The sequence below is a fragment of the Oncorhynchus gorbuscha genome, linkage group LG03, assembly GCF_021184085.1.
Source record: "Oncorhynchus gorbuscha isolate QuinsamMale2020 ecotype Even-year linkage group LG03, OgorEven_v1.0, whole genome shotgun sequence".
Taxonomy (NCBI): domain Eukaryota; kingdom Metazoa; phylum Chordata; class Actinopteri; order Salmoniformes; family Salmonidae; genus Oncorhynchus; species Oncorhynchus gorbuscha.
Window position 1 is genome coordinate 40,804,696 of NC_060175.1, and position 26,417 is coordinate 40,831,112.

Here is a 26,417-nt window from a genome sequence, read left to right on the forward strand (position 1 = left end):
TACCCCCCCTGACGCGTGGCTCCAGCAGCGCGCCGACACCGGCCTCGGCCCCTGAGGGTGAGGCGCAGGGCGATCCGGATGGAGACTGTGGAACTCCCGCAGCATCGATGGGTCTAACACGTCCTCCACCGGCACCCAGCATCTCTCCTCCGGACCGTACCCCTCCCACTCCACGAGGTACTGAAGGCCCCTCGCCCAAGCCTCGAATCCAGTATGGATCGAACTGCATACTCCGGGGCCCCTTCAATGTCCAGAGGGGGTGGAGGAACCTCCCGCACCTCAGACTCCTGGAGTGGACCAGCCACCACCGGCCTGAGGAGAGACATATGGAACAAGGGGTTAATTCGATAACCGGGGGGAAGCTGTAACTTGTAACATACCTCGTTCAGTCTCCTCAGGACTTTGAATGGCCCCACAAACTGCGGGCCCAGCTTCCAGCACGGCAGGCAGAGGGGCAGGTTTCGGGTCGAGAGCCAGACCCTTTCCCCAGGTGCGAACACTGGGGCCTCACTGCGGTGGCGATCTGCGCAGGTTTTCTGGTGCCTCACGGCCCGCTGAAGGTGCACATGAGCAGCGTCCAATGTCTCCTCAGCGCGCCTAAACCAGTCATCCACCGCAGGAGCCTCGATCTGGCTTTGATGCCAAGGCGCCAGGACCGGCTGGTACCCCAGTACGCACTGGAAGGGGAAGAGGTTAGTGGAGGAGTGGTGGAGCGAGTTCTGGGCCATCTCTGCCCAGGGCATGAACGCTGCCCACTTCCCCGGCACCCCTGGCAATAGGACCGCAAAAACCCACCCACATCCTGGTACACTCTCTCCACCTGCCCATTACTCTCGGGGTGAAAACCGAGGTAAGGCTGACCAAGACCCCCAGACGCTCCATGAACGCCCTCCAGACCCTTGACGTGAACTGGGGACCTCGATCAGATACTCTGTCCTCAGGCATTGTCCGACCGATGCCCAGATGACCAGAGGAGGGTGACGTATGGGCCCAATAGATCAAACGGTCGGGGACAGCAGACGGAACATACAGACGCTCTGCTGGACATTGGAGGGGAATGGGCTCTGTACGTAACGCCCGCTCGATATCCACGTCCAGATCCCACACTACTGGTGCCACCAGGCAAGAGGCCGGGGGTATGGGAGCGGGATCCATGGGCCGCTCCTCAGGGTCATACATCCGGGACAGTGCGTCTGCCTTCGCGTTCTGGGAACCTGGTCTGTAGGATAGGGTGAAAACAAAACGGGTAAAAAACATGGCATATCTTGCCTGGCAAGGATTCAGTCTCCTCGTCGCCCGGATATACTCCAGATTGCTGTGGTCAGTCCAGATGAGAAAAGGGTGTTTAGCCCCCTCAAGCCAATGTCTCCACACCTTCAAAGCCTTGACGACAGCCAACAACTCCCGGTCCCCCAAGTGATAGTTTCGCGCCGCAGGGCTGAGCTTCTTCGAAAAGAAGGCACAGGGGCGGAGCTTTGGTGGTGTAACCGAGCGCTGAGAGAGCACGGTTCCTATCCCAGCCTCGGACACGTCCACCTCAACTATGAACGACAAAGAGGGACCTGGATGAGCCAGCACAGGAGCCAAGGTAAACAGAGCTCTCAGCTGACCAAAAGCCCTGTCTGCCTCAGCAGAACACTGCCAACGCACCGGTCCCCCCTTCAGCAGTGAGGTAATGTGAGCCGCTACCTGACCATATCCCCGGATTAACCCCTGGTAGTAGATGGCAAACCCTAGAAACCGCTGCACTTCCTTTACAATGGTGGGAGTCGGCCAATTACGTACGGCTGTAATGTGGTCACTCTCCATCTCCACCACTGAAGTGGAAATGCGGTACCCTAGGAAGGAGACGGACTGTTGGAAAAACAGGCATTTCTCAGACTTGAGATACAGGTCATGCTCGAACAGTCGACCAAGCTCCCTGCGTACCAGGGACACATGCTCGGCGCGTGTAGTGGGAGTATATCAGAATGTTGTCGATATACACCACTACACCCTGCCCTTGCAGGTCTCGGAAAATCTTGTCTACAAAGGCCTGGAAGACTGAAGGAGCATTCATCAACCCGTACGGCATGACGAGGTACTCATAGTGCCCTGAGGTGGTACTAAATGCCGTCTTCCACTCGCCCCCCTCCAGGATACGCACCAGGTTGTAAGCGTTTCTGAGATCCAATTTTGTGAAGTAGCGTGCCCCATGCATTGACTCAATCGCACTGGCTATGAGAGGTCGGGGGTAACTGTACCTCACCGTGATCTGGTTGATGCCTCAATAGTAAATACACGGGCACAGAACTCCATCCTTCTTCTTCACAAAAAAAAACTTGAGGAGGCAAGTGAAGTGGAGGGCCGAATGTACCCCTGCTCCAGGGTTTCAGAGACATATGTGTCCTCTTGTGACATGACTCCTGGGAAGTGCTGCGTCTATCAGGAGATTTATCGCACAATCCCCCCGTCGATGGGGTGGTAATTGAGTCTTCTTACAGAAGGCGAGAGCCAAATCGGCATATTCAGAGGGGATGCGCAAGGTGGAGACCTGGTCTGGACTTTCCACCATAGTCGCACCAGCGGAAACCCCTAAACACCTACCTGAGCATTCTCGTGACCACCCCGTGAGAGCCCTCTTTTGCCACGAAATAGTGGGGTCATGACAGGCCAACCAAGGTATACCCAGCACCATGGAAAACGCAGGAGAATCAATAAGGAAAAATTTTTCTCCTTGTAATTCTCCTGCGTCACCATGCCCAGTGGAGCGGTGACCTCCCTAATTAGCCCCGGCCTGAATGGTCGACTATCTAGGGTGTGAACTGGGAAGGGCATGTCCACTGGAACAATAGGGATCCCTAAACTATGGGCAAATGATCTGTCAATAAAGTTTCCAGCTGTGCCTGAACCTACGAGCGCCTTATGCTGGGAATGTGGGGAAAACTCAGGAAAATTAATATACACAAACATGTGTGCAACAGAGGGCTCTGGTGAGCCTGGTGCCGACTCACCTGGGGTGACACAAGAGTGCCATGCCTGCTGCCTCAACTCCCAGAGGAATCTCTCCAGCACTGACCGGCAGTGTGCCTTCTGTGGCCACAGATGGTGCATGGACCTGCCCCTCCTCCGGTCGCCCTACATGCAGCACCTCCCAGCTCCATGCATGTAGGAGTTGTAGTGCTGGGGGATGGAATCGACAGACCCCGATCTGTAGGTCCGCGGGTAGCCAGCAGGTTATCCAACCGGATGGACAGGTCCACCAGACGGTCAAAGGTGAGAGTGGTGTCCTTGCAGGCCAACTCCAGACGTACGTCCTCGCTCAAACTACAATGGTAGTGATCGATCAGGGCCCTGTCGTTCCATCCCGCGCTGGCGGCCAGGGTCCGAAAGTCCAGAGAGAACTCCTGTGCACTCCTTGTCCCCTACCTAAGTTGGACGAGCTGTTCACCTGCCGCTCTACCCTCAGGCCGGGTGAAATCTTCAAATTGGTCCAAGAACGCTTCTCCTTCCTCCCATACGGCGTTGGCCCACTCCAGGGCTTTCCATGGGAGACAGGAGACGAGGGCGGACACTCTCTCATGGCCCGAAGGAGCCGGGTGGACAGTTTCTAGGTAGAGCTCCAGCTGGAGTAGGAACCCCTGACATCCCGCAGCCGTCCCATCATACTCCTTCGGAAGATCGAGCTGGATCCCACTGGGACCGGTTGAAGGAGGGGTGAGTAGTGGTGTCCTTGGTGTCCTTGGTGGTGATGGTGGAGGAACTCCTCTTCTCTCCAAGCAGTCCAGATTCTGCAGGACGCGATCCATGGCGATGCTGCTGGATGCGCTCATCGACCCCTAATCCGGGGTTGTCTGCTCCTGCTGACTCCATATGGTTGGGTGCGTGATTCAGTCAGAAGGTGAGTGTAGCTGGTGCATGAAGTACTTTACTCAAAAAAGAAAGGCTCAAGGTAAACAAATACACTTGAACAAAACTGTAAATATTACGCACAGGTGAACACAGCACCCGTCGAAAAACCAGCCATCATGAACCGAACTGAACATAGAAATAATCACGCACAACAAACATGGGGGAAACAGAGGGTTAAATACATGAACATGTACTTGGATAATGAAAACCAGGTGTGTAGAAAATAAAGACAAAACCAATTGAAAATGAAAGATCACATGTCTGCTGTGGTGGTCACTGTAGCGCATGTCACATGCTTGTCTCAGTGAAGATCATGCTTGTGCATACAACATGTCTCCCTAGAGCCCACGAATGTGGCAACATCACACTCCTCACTTTCAAACCGCCCTCAGAGGATGGCGGTTCTTGATCACGAAGGCAGCAGTGAGATAAATGGGCGTGCCTGCACCTGGACACACAACAGAAACCCTCCACGTCTCCTCCAGACTAAAAAAGCATCCTCCTCAGCATCTCGTAGGGCTCTGAGTGGTCTAAGGCCATAAAGATTTTCAGAATGTTTCCGTTTATAAGGGCACTGGAAGGAAAGAAGATGGTTATGGCTGGTATGCAGCAGTAGAGCTCTTTATAATGCCTTTTCAGATTTCATTATCATTGTAGTCTTTGAAGTGGATAGTGACAATCTTTTTTCTATTTTTTGTTGTTGAGGATTAGCTCCTGTGAACAGAGACTGCAACAGAGACTGCCTAATACACTCGATTAGTACACAGAGATCACTAGCCTCGCCAAGCAAGGTCACTGTTATTGGGTTTTTAAATCCATTAAACAGACGTCATGGCGAGACCATTTCAGTGCAGTGTAGACACATTAAACATGGTCACTGGGTTCTCTGCACTTGCTTACTGGACTTGTTGTGTGTGTGTGCTGTGTGCTGTACATGTCCCTTCCGCTCTCTGTCTCATCCATCTTTCCTGCTGATGGGAGGATAAGAGAGGAGGCAGTGGCGTGTTCTACTACTGGCCCTAAAGGAGTGACTCAGAGTGCTGGAGATGAGTTTGTAGAGGGGCCATCACCACTGGTCTCAGGCTGTAAGTGTTAATGGAGTCTTTTTATAGCTCCGTTGGGTTTGAAAGATCTGCTGATTTATGACAATGACTCGAAGCTGTTATTTCATTGGTGGGAAAGGTGGCTCAATGTGTGTTTGTCACCATGCCATAGATGACGTGCCCATGAAATAGGGATAAAAAAAGAGGGATAGAAAGGGAAAGGGAGAAAGGTTCCCTTTTGCCTGATGCAACATCCATCTGTTGGTTTATTTTTTTCCTCCCCAACATGTTTTTGGGTAAAGTCATCAGGATGACACCTCATGCAATCGCTCTCTTCCTCTGTTCTTCATGAAGGTCGTTCTCTTCCTTTCTGAGCAGCAGATATCATCCTCCTCTCTGATTTGTGGGGAACAGATGCCATAGCATGGATTAAAAGCTCTTCCTCAACACAGATCCGCTGGGACGTAGCAGGCTCCCTTTCTACTCTGCAGCGCTATCTCTCTGGCAAACATAAACACACAAACAGCGGGGTGAAAAAGTGCCTGTTTGAAAAGCACATTCCGTCCCTGCAGCCATTTTCCCCATCCCTCATCAAGGCTTTGCTTTATTAATTGCTAAAGCCGTAACCTCCTCAGCCCCCCTGTCTCACAGGAGCAGCGTAATTCATTAGGAGGGCTATAGATTTCTGGTGAAGTGGGGTTCATTTCAAACAGCCCTAATCTGTCACTTGTTTATTCATCTCCTTCCTCCTCTCTCCCGGTGTGTCACCCAGCGTCAGAGGACAACTGATCTCTCCACACTAACAGTCAGCCGCTGCTCATCCCCACAGTTCAAATGGGACAAGGAGACAGGCCCTCGGAGGGAGGATTATGGGGATGCAGAAGGAAGTGTCAATCTAATTTCTCTGTGCTAGCTGGATCACAGCAGATGTGTCGCCTGGATACGGCTGGGCCTCCCGGTCAACGCGGCAGGGTCACTGGGCACAGCAACAAAATAAACTGCTGCAGTCCAGACACGCCTAGCCTAGGTTGTCACCATCACCATCATGGGGACACAGTGACAGTAAACAAGCGTCTACTGCTTAACACTCCCTATCAAAGAAGCACTCTTTATAGGGTCAGGGCAAGAGCAAACACTTCTGGGTTTTAGAGAAAACAACTCACTGGGAGTTGTGGCTGTTCCAACATCTTAACCCAGATGTAGTGTAGACAGATACCAAGGTTTCATCTTTGTGGATCTCTTCATGTCATTACTAAAGAGTATCATATGCCAAACGTATTGAGCCAAGGTAATGTTTTATATTGCTGGTGATAGTCAGCACAACTCCTCTACCTCAGCTTCCTGCTGGGTATATTGGGCTCCCCCCTGTGAGTAGATTGTTAGTGTTGTGGCGGTCTGTAGAGTCTTCAGAGGTAAACTCAAATAGCACTGATGAAGTATGAGTTTTATTGGACATAGACCTAAAGTATGGCAATTAAATATGTATGAAGGTAGGATTAATCACATGTGCTTTATATTATCATACGTTCAAGCCTCTGAATGATGTCAACATCCCTATGAATACTCCCCAACTATATTAATGGATAGCCATAACACAGACAGAAAATGTGGACTGTCTGGTCGCATGCATTGATTTGTTTGTGTGATTACCATGGTAGTAAAATGGTTATCACAACCCTCAGTTCTTCCTTGTTTAAAGCTTTTTCTGTCTGGCTTCCATCAAGCTGAGGAACACTCAACTCTGTTCTCTTATATCGAGGCATAGTTGACTTAAATAACTGGTCTTGGGATTTGCTAGCAACAACATTGAGTCACCATCAGTCAATTCTTGTAAAAATGTAAATTGTGAAAACCCTATGTTTGTCCTGTACAACTGCGGTCCTTCTGCGGGAGGCTGAAATTCATTCCTTTGATAAACTTTTCGCAACTACTGACTTTTCCCTAATTTGTGTTGCTCATAGTACATACTATGTACTACGTCAATTGAGATTCAATTGGATCCGTGGATCCAGGATCAGTGGAATCCAGGATCCTTGGGACGTCCCTACACCATTGAAGTTGAAATTTAAAATGGTTAGTAAGTATGAATTTCATCGCCCCGCGGAAGGACCGCAGTTGTACAGGACAAACATAGGTACAGCAGTGGAGGCTCCTCAGATGAGTAAGGGGAGGACCATGCTCCTCAGTGAATTTCAGAAAATAAATTATTAGATAAAACTATACTAAATATATTCACGGCACCAAATAATTTATTAAAACACACTGTTTTGCAATGAAGATCTACAGTAGTGTAATGGCTTTCCTCCTCCTCTTCTGAGGAGGAGTAGCAAGGATCGGACCAACACGCAGGGTGGTAAGTGTCCATGATACTTTAATAACAACTGAACACGACTCAATACAAAAATAACAAAGTGAATGGAAACGAAAACTGAAACAGTCCTGAATGGTGACACAAACAACAAAACAGGACTCCTGCCTCTGATTAATGACACCTGCCTCTGATTGAGAACCATACCAGGCCAAACACAAAACACAACATAGAAAAACGAACATAGACAACCCACCCAACTCACGCCCTGACCATACTAAAACAAAGACATAAGAAAAGAACTAAGGTCAGAACGTGACAAGTAGCCTCAACAGCACTCTCTGGGGTAGCACCATGGTGTAGCCAGGGGACAGCTAGTTTCTGTCCTCCTCTGTGTACATTGACTCTAATATAAAACCTAGGAAGCTCATGGTTCTCACCCCCTTCCATAGACAGTAATTATGACAATGTCCGGAGGATGTCCTCCAATGTATCAGAGCTCTTGCAGTATGAACTGACATGTTGTCGACCTAATCAAGGGATCAGTAAATTAATCTAGTACTGAAAGAATAAACTACAGTAGGCTAGCACCACAATGCATACAATGTGCTAGTAGTTTACTCAAAGAAAGAGAAATATGTATTTATTCAAAAATGAAGGAGAAGCAAGAGACTGCTAGCTATATTAATTTATTGTCACTGGGGGCCATCTGTGTAACTGCTAAACTGCTTGCTGTACACTGTACTGCATGATTGTAGCGGGTTTATTAAAGCGTTAGTTCTAGTAGCTAGCTATGTTGACTATGTTGATCTGTCGGCTGCCTTCGATACTGTGAACCATCAGATCCTCCTCTCCACCCTCTCCGAGTTGGGCATCTCCGGCGCGGCCCACGCTTGGATTGCGTCCTACCTGACAGGTCGCTCCTACCAGGTGGCGTGGCGAGAATCTGTCTCCTCACCACGCGCTCTCACCACTGGTGTCCCCCAGGGCTCTGTTCTTGGCCCTCTCCTATTCTCGCTATACACCAAGTCACTTGGCTCTGTCATAACCTCACATGGTCTCTCTTATCATTGCTATGCAGACGACACACAATTAATCTTCTCCTTTCCCCCTTCTGATGACCAGGTGGCGAATCGCATCTCTGCATGTCTGGCAGACATATCAGTGTGGATGACGGATCACCACCTCAAGCTGAACCTCGGCAAGACGGAGCTGCTCTTCCTCCCGGGAAGGACTGCCCGTTCCATGATCTCGCCATCACGGTTGACAACTCCATTGTGTCCTCCTCCCAGAGCGCCAAGAACCTTGGCGTGATCCTGGACAACACCCTGTCGTTCTCAACCAACATCAAGGCGGTGGCCCGTTCCTGTAGGTTCATGCTCTACAACATCCGCAGAGTACGACCCTGCCTCACACAGGAAGCGGCGCAGGTCCTAATCCAGGCACTTGTCATCTCCCGTCTGGATTACTGCAACTCGCTGTTGGCTGGGCTCCCTGCCTGTGCCATTAAACCCCTTCAACTCATCCAGAACGCCGCAGCCCGTCTGGTGTTCAACCTTCCCAAGTTCTCTCACGTCACCCCGCTCCTCCGTTCTCTCCACTGGCTTCCAGTTGAAGCTCGCATCCGCTACAAGACCATGGTGCTTGCCTACGGAGCTGTGAGGGGAACGGCACCTCAGTACCTCCAGGCTCTGATCAGGCCCTACACCCAAACAAGGGCACTGCGTTCATCCACCTCTGGCCTGCTCGCCTCCCTACCACTGAGGAAGTACAGCTCCCGCTCAGCCCAGTCAAAACTGTTCGCTGCCCTGGCCCCCCAATGGTGGAACAAACTCCCTCACGACGCCAGGACAGCGGAGTCAATCACCACCTTCCGGAGACACCTGAAACCCCACCTCTTTAAGGAATACCTAGGATAGGATAAGTAATCCCTCTCACCCCCCCCTAAGTTTTAGATGCACTATTGTTAAGTGACTGTCCCACTGGATGTCATAAGGTGAATGCACCAATTTGTAAGTCGCTCTGGATAAGAGCGTCTGCTAAATGACTTAAATGTAAATGTAAATGTAATATGGTGACAACGATGTAGGCTGTGTGTAGCGGTTTGCGGTTATGGTATGAAGGTTTGGGTTGAAATGTTTTTTTTTCCCATGGTTACATTCCACAAGCAAAGGGAAAAGGTGAGCGGAGGAGAGCACGTAGATGTGAGAAGGAATTATACAACAAGCAAATAATTATGGTCTTTGTATGTGGCTGCTACAAAAGTGAATTGTGTTGGCAGTGATCAGGGGTTTTGAGGAAGAGCTTTTATGTTTCTTAAAGGGAAGCAAATAGAATGAAACGGGGATAAACATACCTGAATTTGTAGAAACTTTTGCAACTATTGTATTAATGATTACACCCTAGATCAGCTGTATGCAGGCAAGCGTGTGCGAGGTGATATTGAATGTGTCACCTTGATTACGCAAATTTTTTCTCTTGACCTATGTGGTAAACATTCATTCAGAAGCTAGGTTGTAGCTTTCTAATGATGGGTATAGGGAAAATGTTTGTATCACATAGGAGCCTAAACCAATTGACGTTACATTGTGCCGGGTGAATGGAATATGAATGACAGTCATCCAATATACTGTAATAGAAATAAGGCCATGCTTAATTAAAAAATATATCTTCCCTCAATTTAAACTGCACCGACCGCCACTGAGATACAGGTAAGCGTTTTCAGAATTGACATTTTTTAAAGAATCAATTGATGGTGACTCAATGTTGTTGCTTGCGAGCAGTTATCAATAGTCAACTCCACCTCGATATAAGAGAACAGAGTTGAGTGTTCCTCAGCTTGCTTCCTTCCATCCATGTCTTCTCTTCTTTACTACACTCCATACCAACAGAGGACAGTGTGGTGCTGGTATTCAGGTGCAGGGGCAGCCTGAGCCGTTGCACAGCTGGACAGCGACGTCATCTACAACGAGGCTGATCCGTTGCTGTGACATTTACATACCAATTACTGGAAATCATCCGTGCTCTAGCAATGCCTGGGAGTGGGGAAAGCCATCCCTGTCCTCAACCCCTCCACCCTTGGCCCTTCGTCTCACTTCACTCTGTTCCTGTCAAGATAGCGCACAGGCACATTGTACAACCAGGAGGGGAACACAGCAGATGGGCTAAATCTTAGCCTACTTTTGCATGATATAAAAGGAGACTAATGTGCCAGAATTATATGAAATTCTCGTTCTGCATCCCACCCTGTTCTGAATGTTCCTATTGCATTGTTCCTGTCTGTTTGTTGTGTTGGTTTGTTCTCTCCTTCTCTCTGTTCTTCTCTACTAATTACTCGTGTCAGTCATCCCTCTACCTGAATACAATACATGGCCCACTGCCAGATTTTACTAGAACACTAGCTGCCTCCATGTAGAAAACTGTAAGACAAAACCAAATGTTTGAGGACAGCACTTTGTGAGAGTACCCAGCACGGCACCCTCTTTAGAGCACATAGTGGCTTATTGACTACCGTGTTCATATTCAGAAATGTATAAGAAGTTGGCTTGTTTTTTTTACATTGACCAGAACATTAATCAAGTCGCGGCTTACAAAAACAGAAAATGTATTTTTGAGAGAGTCGTGCATTGAATTTCTATTTTGTCGAGCCAATCTGGCCACAATAGAATGGTACAGGGGAAATTCCAAACCCAGGATATTACTTGATGTAGAGACGCCCTGGCAAATGTGCGCACGTCCCACTGTTTTTGTCTCAGTAGGCACCAGAGGACCCTTTGATCTGAGTCCCATGCCATCTGATCAGGAGGATTAAACCCTGTGCCTCCCGTTTGGTGCCATCCAAAACCCCTGTCGAGGCAGCGTTGTGGTTGTGACATCTTATAGGTGGGCAGAGATCCCCATAGCCCAGAACAATTTGGCCTCATGCAGATAGATTTGTGCCTGGCAGAGAGAGGGAAAGATGGACGAAGGGAGAGATGAAGGGAGGCGATTGAGGCCACAGAGAACTCTTGACCTGTGGTCCTCTTTTGAAACCCATTTATCGGGGGGAGTCCATCGCTTTCATCCAGGCGAGTTGGAACCGCCCGCCATGGCCGCGGGGATGGAGAGGGAGCAACATGCGGAAATTGCATCACATTTAGCCGGACATGTTGCAATCGGTCAGCGAGCAGCTGTGAAGGACACAAGGAAGAGAAAAATCTGGGTTGAGTCACGAATATGAGTTTGTGATGTCCTGGCAATGTCAGGCCGCGCTCAGAGCAGAGATATGCAAAACCACTCTCCCACTTCATTCCAGTTATTGCCTGATATGATCTGTGGGATAGCCAAAGGATACAGCCAATCGTTACTCTACAGTCAGTACTTAGAAAATTGAAGGAGACATCCCTGGCCAGGCTTAATAATAAGCTGATTGCCATATGTTTAGCCTGGAGCTTTGACCACACTATGAGCTATGGGTCAATGAAGAGTTAAAAACAGAAAGCAGCAGCACCCTATTCAATGAATTCCTAATGCTGCAGATGGTTTAATCATAGTCTTCCAATGACGTTGAATATTCAGAGTAATAGAGGGCTGCAAGCACAGCAGGTGGTTGACACTTTGATCTCTGTCCGTTGACGATCATGGAATTTAAATCGCTGGATGACATCCAGCTCATGAAATGATAACATGAGCAGTGTGTCTCAACTTTGATCCTGCCATCCTTCCGGGTTAGATTCACTGGAGGATATTGAACAACTAAAAAGCAAACACAGGTCTGTCCGATTGGTGGCAGTGACATGTGCTCTTATATCTCCCTCTCTAACTTTAAGCATCAGCTGTCAGAGCAGCTTACCGATCACTGTACCTGTACACAGCCAATCTGTAAATAGCACAGCCAACTACCTCATCCCATTATCATTACTTACCCTCTTGTTCTTTTGCACACCAGTATCTCTACTTGCACATCATCTGCACATCTATCACTCCAGGAGTAATGCTACATTGTAGTTATTTTCACCTCTATGGTCTATTTATTGCCTACCTCCCTACTCTTCTACATTTGCACACATTGTACATGGATTTTTCAAATGTTATTTTCTATTGTGTTATTGACTGTACATGTGTTTATGTGTAACTGTTGTTTTTGTCACACTGCTTTGCTTTTTCTTGGCCAGGTCGCAGTTGTAAATGAGAACTTGTTCTCAACTGGCCTACCTGGTTCAATAAAGGTGAAATAAAAATGTAAAATTAAAAAGTCTGGAAGCTGTCTAAGAGCGTCTCTATAAATACAGCCACTGACTGTGTGAGTGTGCCTTTGTGTGCATACACATGTGCTTGTGTGTGTGTGTTGGTTTACTTTTGGGAAGGGGGCGTTACCTGACTGCCACTGTTCAACCCTAACCCTCTATTGATTACATTCCTGTGAGATAATCCACTGTGATTCCCTTGTACAGAATACTAAACATGTATCATGCAGTGAACACATCCTATTCTCTAGCAAATGCTCAAGGCAGTTTGTGTGGATGGTAATGGTGAATTGCCACACAATCTTGTCCGCATGTTCACAATAAAACCCCTGAAAGTCCTAACCTGCTTAGTTTGCTTTACCTGCAGCCATTCATTTCAGTTTGACTGGAAATTCAGTTCCCGGCCATCCTGACTGTAGCCTACGGCAACAGGAGGGTGCAGTGAGGGATTCAGTTGGGAGCAGGCGCCAGAGCCAGTCAATTATCAGTTAATAAACAGCGGAGGTTTTCTATTAGTGTCTGTTAGTGCATGTGAGAGATTGCTATGTGGAATTGGGAGGGGGGCACTGTGACTATGTGGTATTGAGCAGGAAAGGATAGGAGAGGGGAGGGGAGGGAGGAGGAGCCTTGCCTTGGGTGTATTATACCTAAATCCATTGGGTTGCTTTAACTTGGCTTGTTTTGTTGTAATTCTGAGCTTAAAATATAATATATGTGCAAACAAACTCAAAATTCTCTGCTGGGCAGGCCCAAACTGTAAGCTCCGGAATCACACTCTAAAAGACATCCCATCAGTGATGATACTGCACACTTTCCAATAAACATAATCCATTACACAGACAATGCAATGCCTGTTTGCTGCAGTGTGACTTCTCATTGATAATGTTACAGGTCCACTGGGTTCGATATTTGTGCCTCGTAGAAGCCCAGCAATCGTCACGCATCTAATGTGTGGTAAATGTAGACACAGTGGAGTATATATTTCACAGTGGCTGCACAGGAACTTAACTTTAAGGGTTAACACACACGTCCACCTGTGTTTCCCTCAGGAGGAAAACAACATTAATTGGTTCTGGGTAAGTCATCCCTCTCTTGTCGAAGCAGAGACGACAAAAGCCTGACAACACATGTAAACTGTATAAATAGTATATAACATGGTTCTATTGTGTACTGTTACCAGTGAAAGCACCTTCAATCACAGGCTAGATTATTGGATTTGACAGCAAATGTTGATGCATATAACTGTCTGGCTGCCATTGATGCAATATAAAATATGAATAGTGACGATCATAGAGGGGAAGGCCAGTCCCTGATGATGTGTGTAGGAATATCTATGGCTATACATCCTTCCTCAGTTTTCCTAGCATGCTGCAGTGCAGCTCTGGCCTACACTAACCATAGTGGCCACCTGAAGGCGGCATATGGGCTGGCGCACCCTTGGGGTAATGGGTGGGGCAGACTCAGTGTCAGGCGTTGGGTCATTGGGAAACGGCAGCTGGGAGACCGCCCTCTTATCGCACCAACAAATCCCCCTTTAATTAGCTCACATGCTGATCCTCTTCCCCACAGTCCCCAAAGTCCTCCATCAAATCTCCCCTCGATCTGGCTTACCTGCCTCCCTCCCTCCATCTTCCCTACATCCTCCCTCCTCCAACTGGGATGTTGTCTGCTCTCCTTGGCAGAAAGCTGTAGTAGACGGTGAGGGAGAGTGGGCTGCTGACTGACAATTGCCTTAGCGGAACCTAGATTTTTAAATGGTTCCTCACTGACACCTTATTAGAATGGGCAACCTCAATGGTGTGTGCATCGCTGGAAACCCCACATGCTGCCTTATTACCTGTCGATGCTTCCTGTACATTTTAGGTGGAACTGGTTCACACCCTCCAGCATTATGATTTACAATATTGAGCGTCCACTAGTCATTCTCAACACTAAAGATGTGCATAATCTAGCACGTGCATTTAGTTAAAGGTGCTAGTTACACACCCATATATATTTAATTTTAAAAATATATATTTTTTACTTGGCAAGTCAGTTAATAACAAAAGTGGGTTAGCACGACAGATTTTACCTTGTCAGCTCGGGGATTCGATCTTGCAACCTTTCGGTGACTAGTCCAGCGCTCTAACCACTAAGAGGTAGTCTCCTGGAATCCATTTGAATTAACAGGTGTGCCTTGTTAAAAGTTAATATGTGGGATTTATTGCCAGCTTCACCTGGAATGCTATTCCAACAGCCTTAAAGGAGTTATCATATATTCTGAGCACTTGTTGGCTGATTTCCTTCACTCTGCGGTTGAACTCATCCCAAACATCTCATGGGTTGAGGTTGGGGGATTGTGGAGGCCAGGTCATTTGATGCAGCACTCCATCACTCTCCTTCTTGGTCAAATAGCCCTTGCACAGCCTAGAGGTGTGTTTTGGGTCATTGTCCTGTTGAAAAACAAATGATAGTGGGACTAAGCGCAAACCAGATGGGATGGCATATCGCAACAGAATACTGTGGTAACCATGCTGGTTAAGTATGACTTGAATTCTAAATAAATCCCAACAGTGTCACCAGCAAAGCACCCCCACACCATCACACCTCCTTCTCCATGCTTCACGGTGGGAACCAGACATGGGGAGATCATCCGTTCACTTACTCTGCATCTCACAAAGACACGGGGTTGGAACCAAAAATCTCAAATTTGGAATCATCAGACCAAAGGACATATTTCCACTGGTCTAATGTCCATTGCTTGTGTTTCTTGGTCCAAGCAAGTCTCTTTTTCTTATTTGTGTCCTTTAGTAGTGGTTTCTTTGCAGCAATTTGACCATGAAGGCCTAATTCACGTAGTCTCCTCTGAACAGTTGATGTTGAGATGTGTATGTTACTTGAATGCTGTGAAGCATTTATTTTGGCTGTAGTCAGAGGTGCAGTTAACTAATGAACTTATCCTCTACAGCAGAGGTAAATCTGGGTCTTATTTTCCTGTGGCCGCCCTCATGAGAGCCAGTTTCATCATAGCGCTAGATGGTTTTTGTAACTGCACTTGAAGAAACTTTAAAACTTCTTGAAATGTCCTCATTGACTGACCTTCATGTCTCAAAGTAATGATGAACTGTATTTGTCACGTGTGCTCCCTCTCCGGCCTTTAGGTCACCATGCTCGTTATGGCGCACACCTGTCACTGATGTTACGTGCACCTTCGCGTCATCAGATTCACCCTCTCCATCACTTCCCTGATTACCGTCCCTATATATGTCACTCCCTTTGGTTCTTTCTCCAGGCTTCATTATTTCTGACTCTGTTTTCATGTCGGTGCGTTGTTTGTGTTTCGTGTTCATTGTTTATTTTATTTATTAAAACACTTACTCCCTGAACTTGCTTCCCGATTCAACGCACTCATTACATCGTTTCTCTTTGCATATTTGAGCTGTTTTTGCCATAATGTGGACTTTGTCTTTTACCAAATAGGGCTATATTCTGAATACTGTCATGGAAATTCTAAAGAGAGTCTGTAGATTCTTTCAAACAACATTACTAAGATTTGCAAAAATTGAGCAGTCAACAATCCACTCCACATACAGTGTAGTTCAGAGCTGAAAGGTCAATGAACAGATGTTGGTTGAGAGACTGCCAAGAGTGTGCAAAACTGTCATCAAGGAAAAGGATGGCTACTTTGAAGAATCTCAAATATGAAATATATTTTAATTTGTTGAACACTTTTTTGGTTACTACATGATTCCATATGTGTTATTCATAGATTTGATGTCTTCACTATTATTCGAGGCGGCAGGGTAGCCTAGTGGTAACTAGCCATTGGACTAGTAACCGAAAGGTTGCAAGTTCAAATCCCCGAGCTGACAAGGTACAAAATCTGTCGTTCTGCCCTTGAACAGGCAGTTAACCCACTGTTCCTAGGCTGTCATTGAAAATAAGAATTTGTTCTTAACTGACTTGCCTAGTAAAATAAAGGTAAAAAAAAATTATACAATTTAGAAAATAATACAAATAAAGAAGAATCCTGGAATTGGTAGGTGTGTCCAAACTTTTGACAGGTACTATGTGTGTTATATATATATATATATATATATATGAGAGAGAGAGACAAATCAAACTCTGACTGTGAAAATTACCTGCAAAGGCCAGCGGTCTCCGGTGACTGATAAAACCCACTGTCTGCAGCCCACAATACCAGCAGTATCCCATCGCTACGCTGCTGTCCCTTTGCTTCAGCTACCAGCCTCCTCCTTCTAACCGCAGGGCTTCCATATGGGGCCATATTATTACTGCCGTTTAATTACCAATCAAAAAACATCTCACTCCTCGTAGCTAGCCAAGAGGAATAGCAGGCAGAGAGGGAGAGAGATTGGAACACGTGGGCTCTATAAGCAGAGAGAGAGAAGAAAAATCAGGCGGGAGAGCAAGAGATTGATGGAGAGAGACAGTGCATCTGCGTGATGAATGTGAATAGATGTAGAGAGACCGAGGGGATCTGGAGGAACGCATTCACTGGACAGATGGGCGGAAGCAGTCATCTGTCGTGCATCATTTTTTTTGGGGGGGGGGTGTTGTGTTTACAAACACACCCTGCAAGGGAGAGAGGGAGGGATTTGGCAAGTGAATGTTATAAATTACCCATGATTGATGTTTCCTGCCTTTTGGACAACAGTAAATGGCATGCAGCATCCATAGCTGACCTCTTGAGCCACATTCCCACCCCAGCACCACACAATTAGTTGTTCCGTCTGCTACATGGCCCAGCATCACGACCACCAATAAACATTCCCTCATGGCCATGGCTATTGTGCTGGTCAGGGAGGCTGCATGCCCACAGTGCTTTGTCTCATGGGGACACCAAGATCGAGAAGCAGCTATCCATTGGCCAACACTGAAAGCTTCCAGGCCTAAGACTGCTGTTGTTGATCTTATTCTCTCAATGTCTATTTTTAATGTTTTACTACTAACTCATAGATCTGAGAGCTGTGCTTTTCTAAGCCAGTTATAGCCTTTGTTTTGCAGCGATTCATACTGCTCCAACTCTGGACTGGTATGTTATGCTCTAGGTAAATGTCACACTTCTATAGCACTTACAGTCCTACAGTGGATTCCCTGTTTTCATGTACTGTATACAGTACCTTCCCAAACTTTTTAGTCATAGAAAATGAGTTGATGTGAAAGTTTTCTTTTCATCATCCATTCATACCCAAATACATTCTCATTCAGGAGCAACATAATGGCTATAATTGTTCTGCAGGTCCCAGGTACTAGCTGTGCTCTTTCAATTGTGAGGGTGCAAATAGCACAAACCAAGTACCTTTATTGTATGTGAGGGGGTGTTGAGAAGCAGAATCTACAGATGGCTGTGGGGAGTAGGTAGGAGAGGTCTGTGCAGCAGTGAAAGGGCAAGGGTGCTATTATAACATTTGGCGCTATGGAGACCATGGTTCAAACTCTGACAAGGTACTGTATGTCAGCCCACTCTACCTATTTTAGACAGTCATAAAATGCCTCCGTTGCAGGAGGCCACTATTATGATTGACATCCTACCAAATGAAAAGCTTTAAAGAAATATCCTTTGTTTATTTCAATATGAAACAGTCCATCCCCATCAATGTCCCATGCCTGGTGCAATTTCTCAATGTGGTACTGTCATTTTGTCAGTAGGAGAACTGTGCTGTGAGTGCTGCTTGAAAGGAAGTTCCCAATATGAAAAGAGTGGCCATTTTAGACTGACCTGTTTATTCAAATGGAAAAACACCTGTCAGACTCTAGGGAAATAAACGTCAGTCATAGGTTGACAACTTAGATCTGCTGGACATGGTAACACATGTTGACGATGAATTGATACCACACCACAGAGAAACGGTCCTATGTCTTGGCTGAATCTAATCCTCTTACAGGGCTCTATAAGCCGATCCAGATGTGTAGAGTCGATCCCAAGGGAAATCAGTCTCCAGCTAGAAGAGCAACTGTACCTAAACCATATGGAGATGAATATTTAATTATCTAAATGAACAAAACAATTTATAATTTTCAGTAGCGTTGCATTGGTTAAAATCAGTGGGCAAGCCAAGCCAGAAATGTAAAGCCATATTACAACCTATGTGTTGTGATAAGTGCTTTGTTTGCTTTATAACCTGTTAGATGAAATGCCTTGTCACCGTGATATACAGTGCCTTGCGAAAGTATTCGGCCCCCTTGAACTTTGCCGGATTTGGATACAAAAATATTTCCCAAGCTTTAAACATCCCAAGGAGCACTGTGCAAGCGATAATATTGAAATGGAAGGAGTATCAGATCACTGCAAATCTACCAAGACCTGGCCGTCCCTCTAAACCTTCAGCTCATACAAGGAGAAGACTGATCAGAGATGCAGCCAAGAGGCCCATGATCACTTTGGATGAACTGCAGAGATCTACAGCTGAGGTGGGAGACTCTGTCCATAGGACAACAATCAGTCGTATATTGCACAAATCTGGCCTTTATGGAAGAGTGGCAAGAAGAAAGCAATTTCTTAAAGATATCCATAAAAAGTGTTGTTTAAAGTTTGCCACAAGCCACCTGGGAGACACCAAACATGTGGAAGAAGGTGCTCTGGTCAGATGAAACCAAAATTGAACTTTTTGGCAACAATGCAAAACGTTATGTTTGGTGTAAAAGCAACACAGCTCATCACCCTGAACACAACATCCCCACTGTCAAACATGGTGGTGGCAGCATCATGGTTTGGGCCTGCTTTTCTTCAGCAGGGACAGGGAAGATGGTTAAAATTGATGGGAAGATGGATGGAGCCAAATACAGGACCATTCTGGAAGAAAACCTGATGGAGTCTGCAAAAGACCTGAGACTGGGACGGAGATTTGTCTTCCAACAAGACAATGATCCAAAACATAAAGCAAAATCTACAATGGAATGGTTCAAAAATAAACATATCCAGGTGTTAGAATGGCCAAGTCAAAGTCCAGACCTGAATCCAATCGAGAATCTGTGGAATGAACTGAAAACTGCTGTTCACAAATACTCTCCATCCAACCTCACTGAGCTTGAACTGTTTTGCAAGGAGGAATGGGAAAAAATTTCAGTCTCTCGATGTGCAAAACTGATAGAGACATACCCCAAGCGACTTACAGCTGTAATCGCAGCAAAAGGTGGCGCTACAAGTATTAACTTAAGGGGGCTGAATAATTTTGCACGCCCAATTTTTCAGTTTTTGATTTGTTAAAAAAGTTTGAAATATCCAATAAATGTAGTTCCACTTCATGATTGTGTACCACTTGTTGTTGATTCTTCACAAACAAATACAGTTTTATATCTTTATGTTTGAAGCCTGAAATGTGGCAAAAGGTCGCAAAGTTCAAGGGGGCCGAATACTTTCGTAAGACACTGTATAAAGGCCGAGACAATAAGAAGAAGCAGTGGCAGAATAAATTCAACCACACCTCTGTCTGGTGAAGTCCACACGAGCATATTGCATGTAACAAACAGTTACAAGCTAAATATGATTTGGCTGTCCATGGTTTTGATTTCTGTGTGTGTGTGAGGAAGTAGAAAAAACATGTTGACTCACCCTACTTGTAGAGAAATGCTAAAGCCATCCTCTCTTTCATGATGATGAAATGGTCTATGACTTCGTCATACACTACACGCTTTGCGTTTTTGTTGTCCTAGGCTACCTGGCTAAATTGCTTGCTCACTAGCCTAACTTCCTTTCATGGGCAATGATGAGTCAGCTACTTAACATTAGCCTACTACATTTAGCTACATATTGAACTTCCATCCTCTCAGGCCAGGGGCACAATGTATGAATTTACGAATGGATCAGAATCTCCTTTATAATCATTGGCCAGAACGGAGAATTAAGTAAAATCACAAGTCCAAATCCTTATCTCCATGCATGGCTAATTTAGGAAACTGACAATTTTAGCTTGCTAGCAAGCCACTGAGGACAACAATGCAACGAGATGCAACAATTCCATTATTTTCTGTCAATTACATTTAGCTCTTAATGTGATGTGATTGGTGTGAAGACAAATCCAAACTGGCTTGCCTTTACACTTTTCTTTTGGAGCGCCAGGACCATTCACAGTTGAGCACACTCAGTTTAGCTCAACACATGATTGGCTATTATTTTATACTTTTTATTATCAAGGGAGTCCAAATGTTCGCTGGCTTCCCTTGCATTCAATGCTACGGCGGCGACAATGTCATAATCTTTTTGACCAGACAGCATCTGAGACAGAGGGGTGAGAAATATTCAGCGTCTTGCGAATTGGCATGTCTATTTTCATCCTCTTACACTGCCCCCCTCGGTCTAGACTGATCTAATTACTGGTGTCAAAGCAGTTAGTTACTTTCAGGAAGTTCCTGCTGCACTCTGACAAAACAACAGAACTCTGGCCAGGGCACGACGCAGATATCTATTCCCACAAACAAGTAGCGATGAGTTTGTTTTTGGGGGAAGCATGCCTACACGTCACTAGTAATATTTTTTATTGCTTAATATTGGTTTTGTTTCCTTTTTAGTTTGAAGCTGCCCTTCACAATCCAGGACGGTTCTCTGCAGGGTGCACCTTGCTACCTGAAGGCTACCTCTGGGTGAGTGACACATGCAGTGCTTACAGGCACACACGCACATGCACAGGCATGCACACAGACATGCACGTGCACACCAAAGTATTTATCAACCATTAACCATGACACATTTTGATACTAATATTCTTCTGTAATATACTATTTATATTGGTCTCAGAATTGTTCACATCATTACATCTAAAATATTTAGCAGTGAATGTGATATAGAGGATTTTCTCTCCAAAACAATTATCATCATGGAAACTGACCCTTCACTTTCATATACACTCTTAGTAAAAAAAAAGTGCTATCTAGACCTAAAATGATTCTTTGGCTGTCCCCATAGGAGAACCCTTTGAATAACTATTTTTGGTTCCAGGTAGAACCCTTTCGAAACCTTTTTGGTAGTATACGACAGTGTGGGAGAAAGAAAAGACTACAGAGGGATTTTGTGATGAGTGGAGCACATTTCACTGGCAGACAATAGTGCCACAATCCCTGGACTTGTTGGAATTTAGCTGGATTTAAAATAGGACCACTTTCTGTGAAAAACCATGCCTCAGAATATCATCTATTAATCTTTGTTTCATTTTTTGGGAAGAATGGGAAATTGATGGGGTAATCCTCCTAAAGTAGGTTGATAAATCAGGTGGATAAATTGGGTGGATAAGGCCAGACAGTGGAAGAAGCCCTCTAGGACCTAGCTAGAAAGGCTGTGCTCCCTATCTGGGACTTAATTGTTTTAGTGGTTATCCTGAAGACTCTGAACTCTACTCACACACTCACACAACTTACACTGACACCCCAACCCCCCCCCCCCCCCCACAGACAACATACGCCCACACACACATAACATTCACACACATGCATACACATAACATTCACACACATGCATACACGCACACACACAATGATGACGGCACGTAACCACCCTCCTTGGGTGCTTGGTATCATTGTTCTGTCAATCATGGTTACCTGAAAGGAAACACGTGCCGTCATCATTGCTTTGCACAAGCACGGCTTCACAGGCAAGGATATTGCTGCCAGTAAGATTGCACCAAAATCAACCATTTATCGGATCATCAAGAACTTCAAGGAAAGCTGATCCATTGTTGTGAAGAAAGCTTCAGGGCGCCCAAGAAAGTCCAGCAAACGCCAGGACCGTCTCCTAAAGTTGATTCAGCTACGGGATCGGGGCACCACCAGTACAGAGCTTGCTCAGGAATGGCAGCAGGCAGGTGTGACTGCATCTGCACACACAGTGAAGCAAATACTTTGGGGCGGCAGGGTAGCCTAGTGGTTAGAGCGTTGGACTAGTAACCGAAAGGTTGCAAGTTCAAATTCCCGAGCTGACAAGGTACAAATCTGTCGTTCTGCCCCTTAACTGACTTGCCTAGTAAAATAAAGGTAAAATAAATCAATAAAAAGAGGATTGCCTGGTGTCAAGAAGAGCAGCAAAGAAGCCACTTCTCTCCAGGAAAAACATCAGGGACAGACTGATATTCTGCAAAAGGTACAGGGATTGGACTGCTGAGGACTGGGGAAAAGTCATTTTCTCTGATGATTCCACCTTTCCGATTGTTTTGGGGCATCTGGAAAAAAGCTTGTCCAGAGAAGACAAGATGAGTGCTACCATCAGTCCTGTGTCATGCCAACAGTAAAGCATCCTGAGACCATTCATGTGTGGGGTTGCTTCTCAGCCAAGGGAGTGGGCTCACTCACAATTTTGCCTAAGAACACAGCCATGAATAAAGAATGTTACCAACACATCCCCCAAGAGCAACGTCTCCCAACCATCCAGGAACAGTTTGGTGACGAACAATGACTTTTCCAGCATTATGGAGCACCTTGCCATAAGGCAAAAGTGGCTCGGGGAACAAAACATTGATATTTTGGATCCATGGCCAGGATTCTCACATTGAGAACTTGTGGTCCTCAAGAGGCGGGTGGACAAACAAAACCCCACAAATTCTGACAAACTCCAAGCATTGGTTATGCAAGAATGGGCTGACATCAGTCAGGATGTGGCCCTGAAGTTAATTGACAGCATGTCAGGGTGGATTGCAGAGGTCTTGAAAAAGAAGGGTCAACACTGCAAATATTGACTCTTTGCATCAACTTCATGTAATTGTCAATAAAAGCCTTTGACACTTATGAAATGCTTGTAATTTAACTTCAGTTTTTCATAGTAACATCTGACAAAAATATCTAAAGACAATGAAGTGGCAAACTTTGTGGAAATTTGTGTCAATCTCAAAACATTTGGCCACGACTGTATAGTACTTACATAAATAACAATGATTGAAGTGTTTTGCAATGTTTTGGCAACATTGATCTTGAGAATGTCAAGTGCTGCAGTTATGTAGGCCTCATGTGTGACAGATTGCAACACAAGATACAGTACCTACCTTGAAAGATCAAGTTTTGCAAAGAGTCCAGCACCCACTGTTACCTACCATGCAATCATCACAGAAAGCTTTTCAAACAGCATATATCTTCACCTAAGTAAGTGTTCTTCCCAAGCTACTGTATGTCACATGCCTGTAATTATTTTCCTAACAACATCCCAACGTTAGTATTATTATTTTTTGGAAGATTCACAATATCATAATAAGAGCCAGTGGATCCACGAATAAACAACTGGTTGGGCGCTCTGCTCTCCTCTGCTCACTCCCCCACTCGTCTCAGATCTACCTCCCTGGCAGGCTTGTCAAATGAGGGATGACACTAATCATGTTAAAGTGAGATGGGCTGGTGGGATTTCTGCTGGCTTTGATCACAGCAATGCCATTGTTTCTAATCAGTCTGATTCACATGCATTTCCCTGTTTGTCTACATTCGCCGCTTCACTCCCCTTCTCTGACTGGTGTATTTCCTCTTATACCATAAATTACCTCTCCTCTCACCCTCTTCCTCAGCCACTCCAGATTTCAGATTCATCCTCATGGTTCATCCTCATGGTGTGTAACGTGGAAAACAAAGCAGGACTGAAACCGAATAAGAGATAAGATTTTAAAATGAGTCATTGCCAACGTTACAAACTTCAGCGTTCACTTAGCCTCACCACCACGGCATGTCTATATTCATCCTCTTACACTGCCTCCCTCGTTCCAGACCCATCTAATTACTGCTGTCAGAGCAGTTAGATACTTTAAGGATATTCCTGCTGCACTCTGACAAAACAACAGAACTCTGGCCAGGGCATGACTCCAGATATCTATTCCCACAAACATGTAGTGATGAGTTTGTCAGGACAGTCATTTCACTGGGTCTGTGGAGGAATTGGATGGAGAAGGACAGGGGCAGTTGGATGTGTGGGTGGTTAAGTGTAGGAGTTGGGCTTGCTTCAGGCTCTTGTAACACAGAGCCACTTGTCTTGAAGCTTTGTTTTCGGGGAGCTCGTCTCTGTAGTTTTCCCTGTGTAACAGTCCATTATTTGCTCTGGCTCGCTAGCCAGAACCCAAGGGACTTTTCCCTTCCAGATCAGCATGCTGATACAAATCTAACAAATGACTGCATGCAAATAAGGCCAGGGAGGGGAGTCGAAACGGTCTAAAGACTATATTTATCCCAAGTCTTATTCACATAATGTGACTCCTGTGGAAATCCATCTTTGCTATTAAGTGTAAGTTTTTGGGAGGGACATTACACTTCTGTTGGACAGTTGCATCAGTCCCATAGAGAGAAAAACAGCTTGGAGAATCCTGTTGAAAACCTATGACGACTTCACTTAATGATTGGAGAGTGTGATTTGGAGCCTCCTAATTGAAATTGCTACAGCTCTAGGTTTACCCCCTGCCTCTCTTCCCTTCCCTTGTAGTGACATTGGCAGGCTTGACACAAGGCCAAAATTTGATTTGACTTATTTGATTTATTAGGATCCCCATTAGCCGACGTCAATGGCGACAGCTAGTCTTACTGGGGTCCGACACATAATGAAAAAGACATTACAGACAAAAGACTTTACAATTCATATACACTACCATTCAAAAGTTCGGGGTCACTTAGAAATGTCCTTGTTTTTTATTTTAAAAAAGCACACTTTCTGTCCATTAAAATAACATAAAATGTATCAAAAATACAGTGTAGACATTGTTAATGTGGTAAATGACTATTGTAGTTGGAAACGGCAGATTCTTTAATGGTATATCTTGTTACGCACGCCTCTATGAAGAGGGAACGCAACACCCTGCTACAACTAAACTCTCCGTGAAGTGAAAAAGGTATGGACTGTAGGTGCAAGAAAGACTGACAACAGGCAGAATGTGGTACCGTTTACAAGGACTATATTCCTTCACACGGTAATATGGGGAAAAGGGGCTGGACGGAACCAAAGAAAAGAAAGTAAATCTCAAAGCCCCCCCCCTCTCCTATCTTACCTGCCTACCCACTACTTACCTAATTTAGCACCACCTGGTGCCCTAATCAAAATACAGGGGGTGGTCCACCCAGGTCTTACCTAGTGTGCCTAGACAGCGAATATGCTACGGGTATATGTATGCCCGCGGGCCTCTTTCCTAAGCACTCCCTAGGTGCCTTCCCCTTCCCCCCTGGGAACAAATGAAACAGAATATTAAACAATTTCACAAACAAACTAAGAAACAAAGGACATCAAATAAGCTGTATCTGAGCAACAAACTCAGAAAACATACCAACTCTCAGCAATGAACTCCCAGCAAAATCTCTAGCAAAATCTCTCTAGCAAAATCTCTGCAATGACCTCCCAGCAAATCTCTAGCAAATCTACCTCCAGCAAAATCTCTCTCCTGAACAGAACACTGGCTTTTATATAGCTTCAGATTGAATGGGTAATTGGAGACAGCTGTCTTGACGAGGGGGCGGGGTCAGCTCTCCAATTAGCCCTGGAGTCGACCAATCAACTGCTTGAGGGATTTCAGGAAGCCTTTTCCTGAAATAAACACATGCAAACATACAAACTACAACACATAAACTGGGGAACGTAACATATCTACATAGGCGTACAGAAGCCCTGTCACAATAGTTGTTGTAATCATACTCAGACCAAAGCGCAGCGTGGAATCAGTTCGACATCCTGATTCTATAGGGGAGGGTCCGGGTGGGCATCTAGCGTCGGTGGCAGCTCCGGTGCGAGGCAAAGTACCCATTCCGATCGTGGATTCACCAGCATCAGTGGCGGCTCTGGAGTGCGGGACTTTGCCCCCGCCCAGAACACAGGTCCGGCCATGGAGCCGGGTAGAACGCCGCACCCGGACCGGGCACCGGCGCAGAGGAAGGCTCCTGCCATGGAGCGGGACCGGGCGCCGTGCCTGGACTGGGCAACGGCACAGAGAAGGGCTCCTGCCATGGCGCTGGACTGGATGCCGTGCTCGGACTGGGGATCGGCACAGAGGAAGGCTCCTGCCCTGGAGT

The 26,417-nt window shown here is 45.9% G+C and overlaps 1 protein-coding gene across 3 annotated transcripts in view; it reads left to right on the forward strand.

The window, feature by feature from the left end:
• LOC124031381 (rho guanine nucleotide exchange factor 10-like protein) overlaps window positions 1-26,417 on the forward strand; it is a 188,179-nt gene that overhangs the window by 97,378 nt on the left and 64,384 nt on the right. For all 3 annotated transcript variants that reach the window (XM_046342537.1, XM_046342536.1, XM_046342538.1), the window contains one exon: window positions 20,979-21,050. In XM_046342537.1, the coding sequence (XP_046198493.1) occupies window positions 20,979-21,050 (72 nt within the window). The remainder of the gene's footprint in view (window positions 1-20,978; window positions 21,051-26,417) is intronic.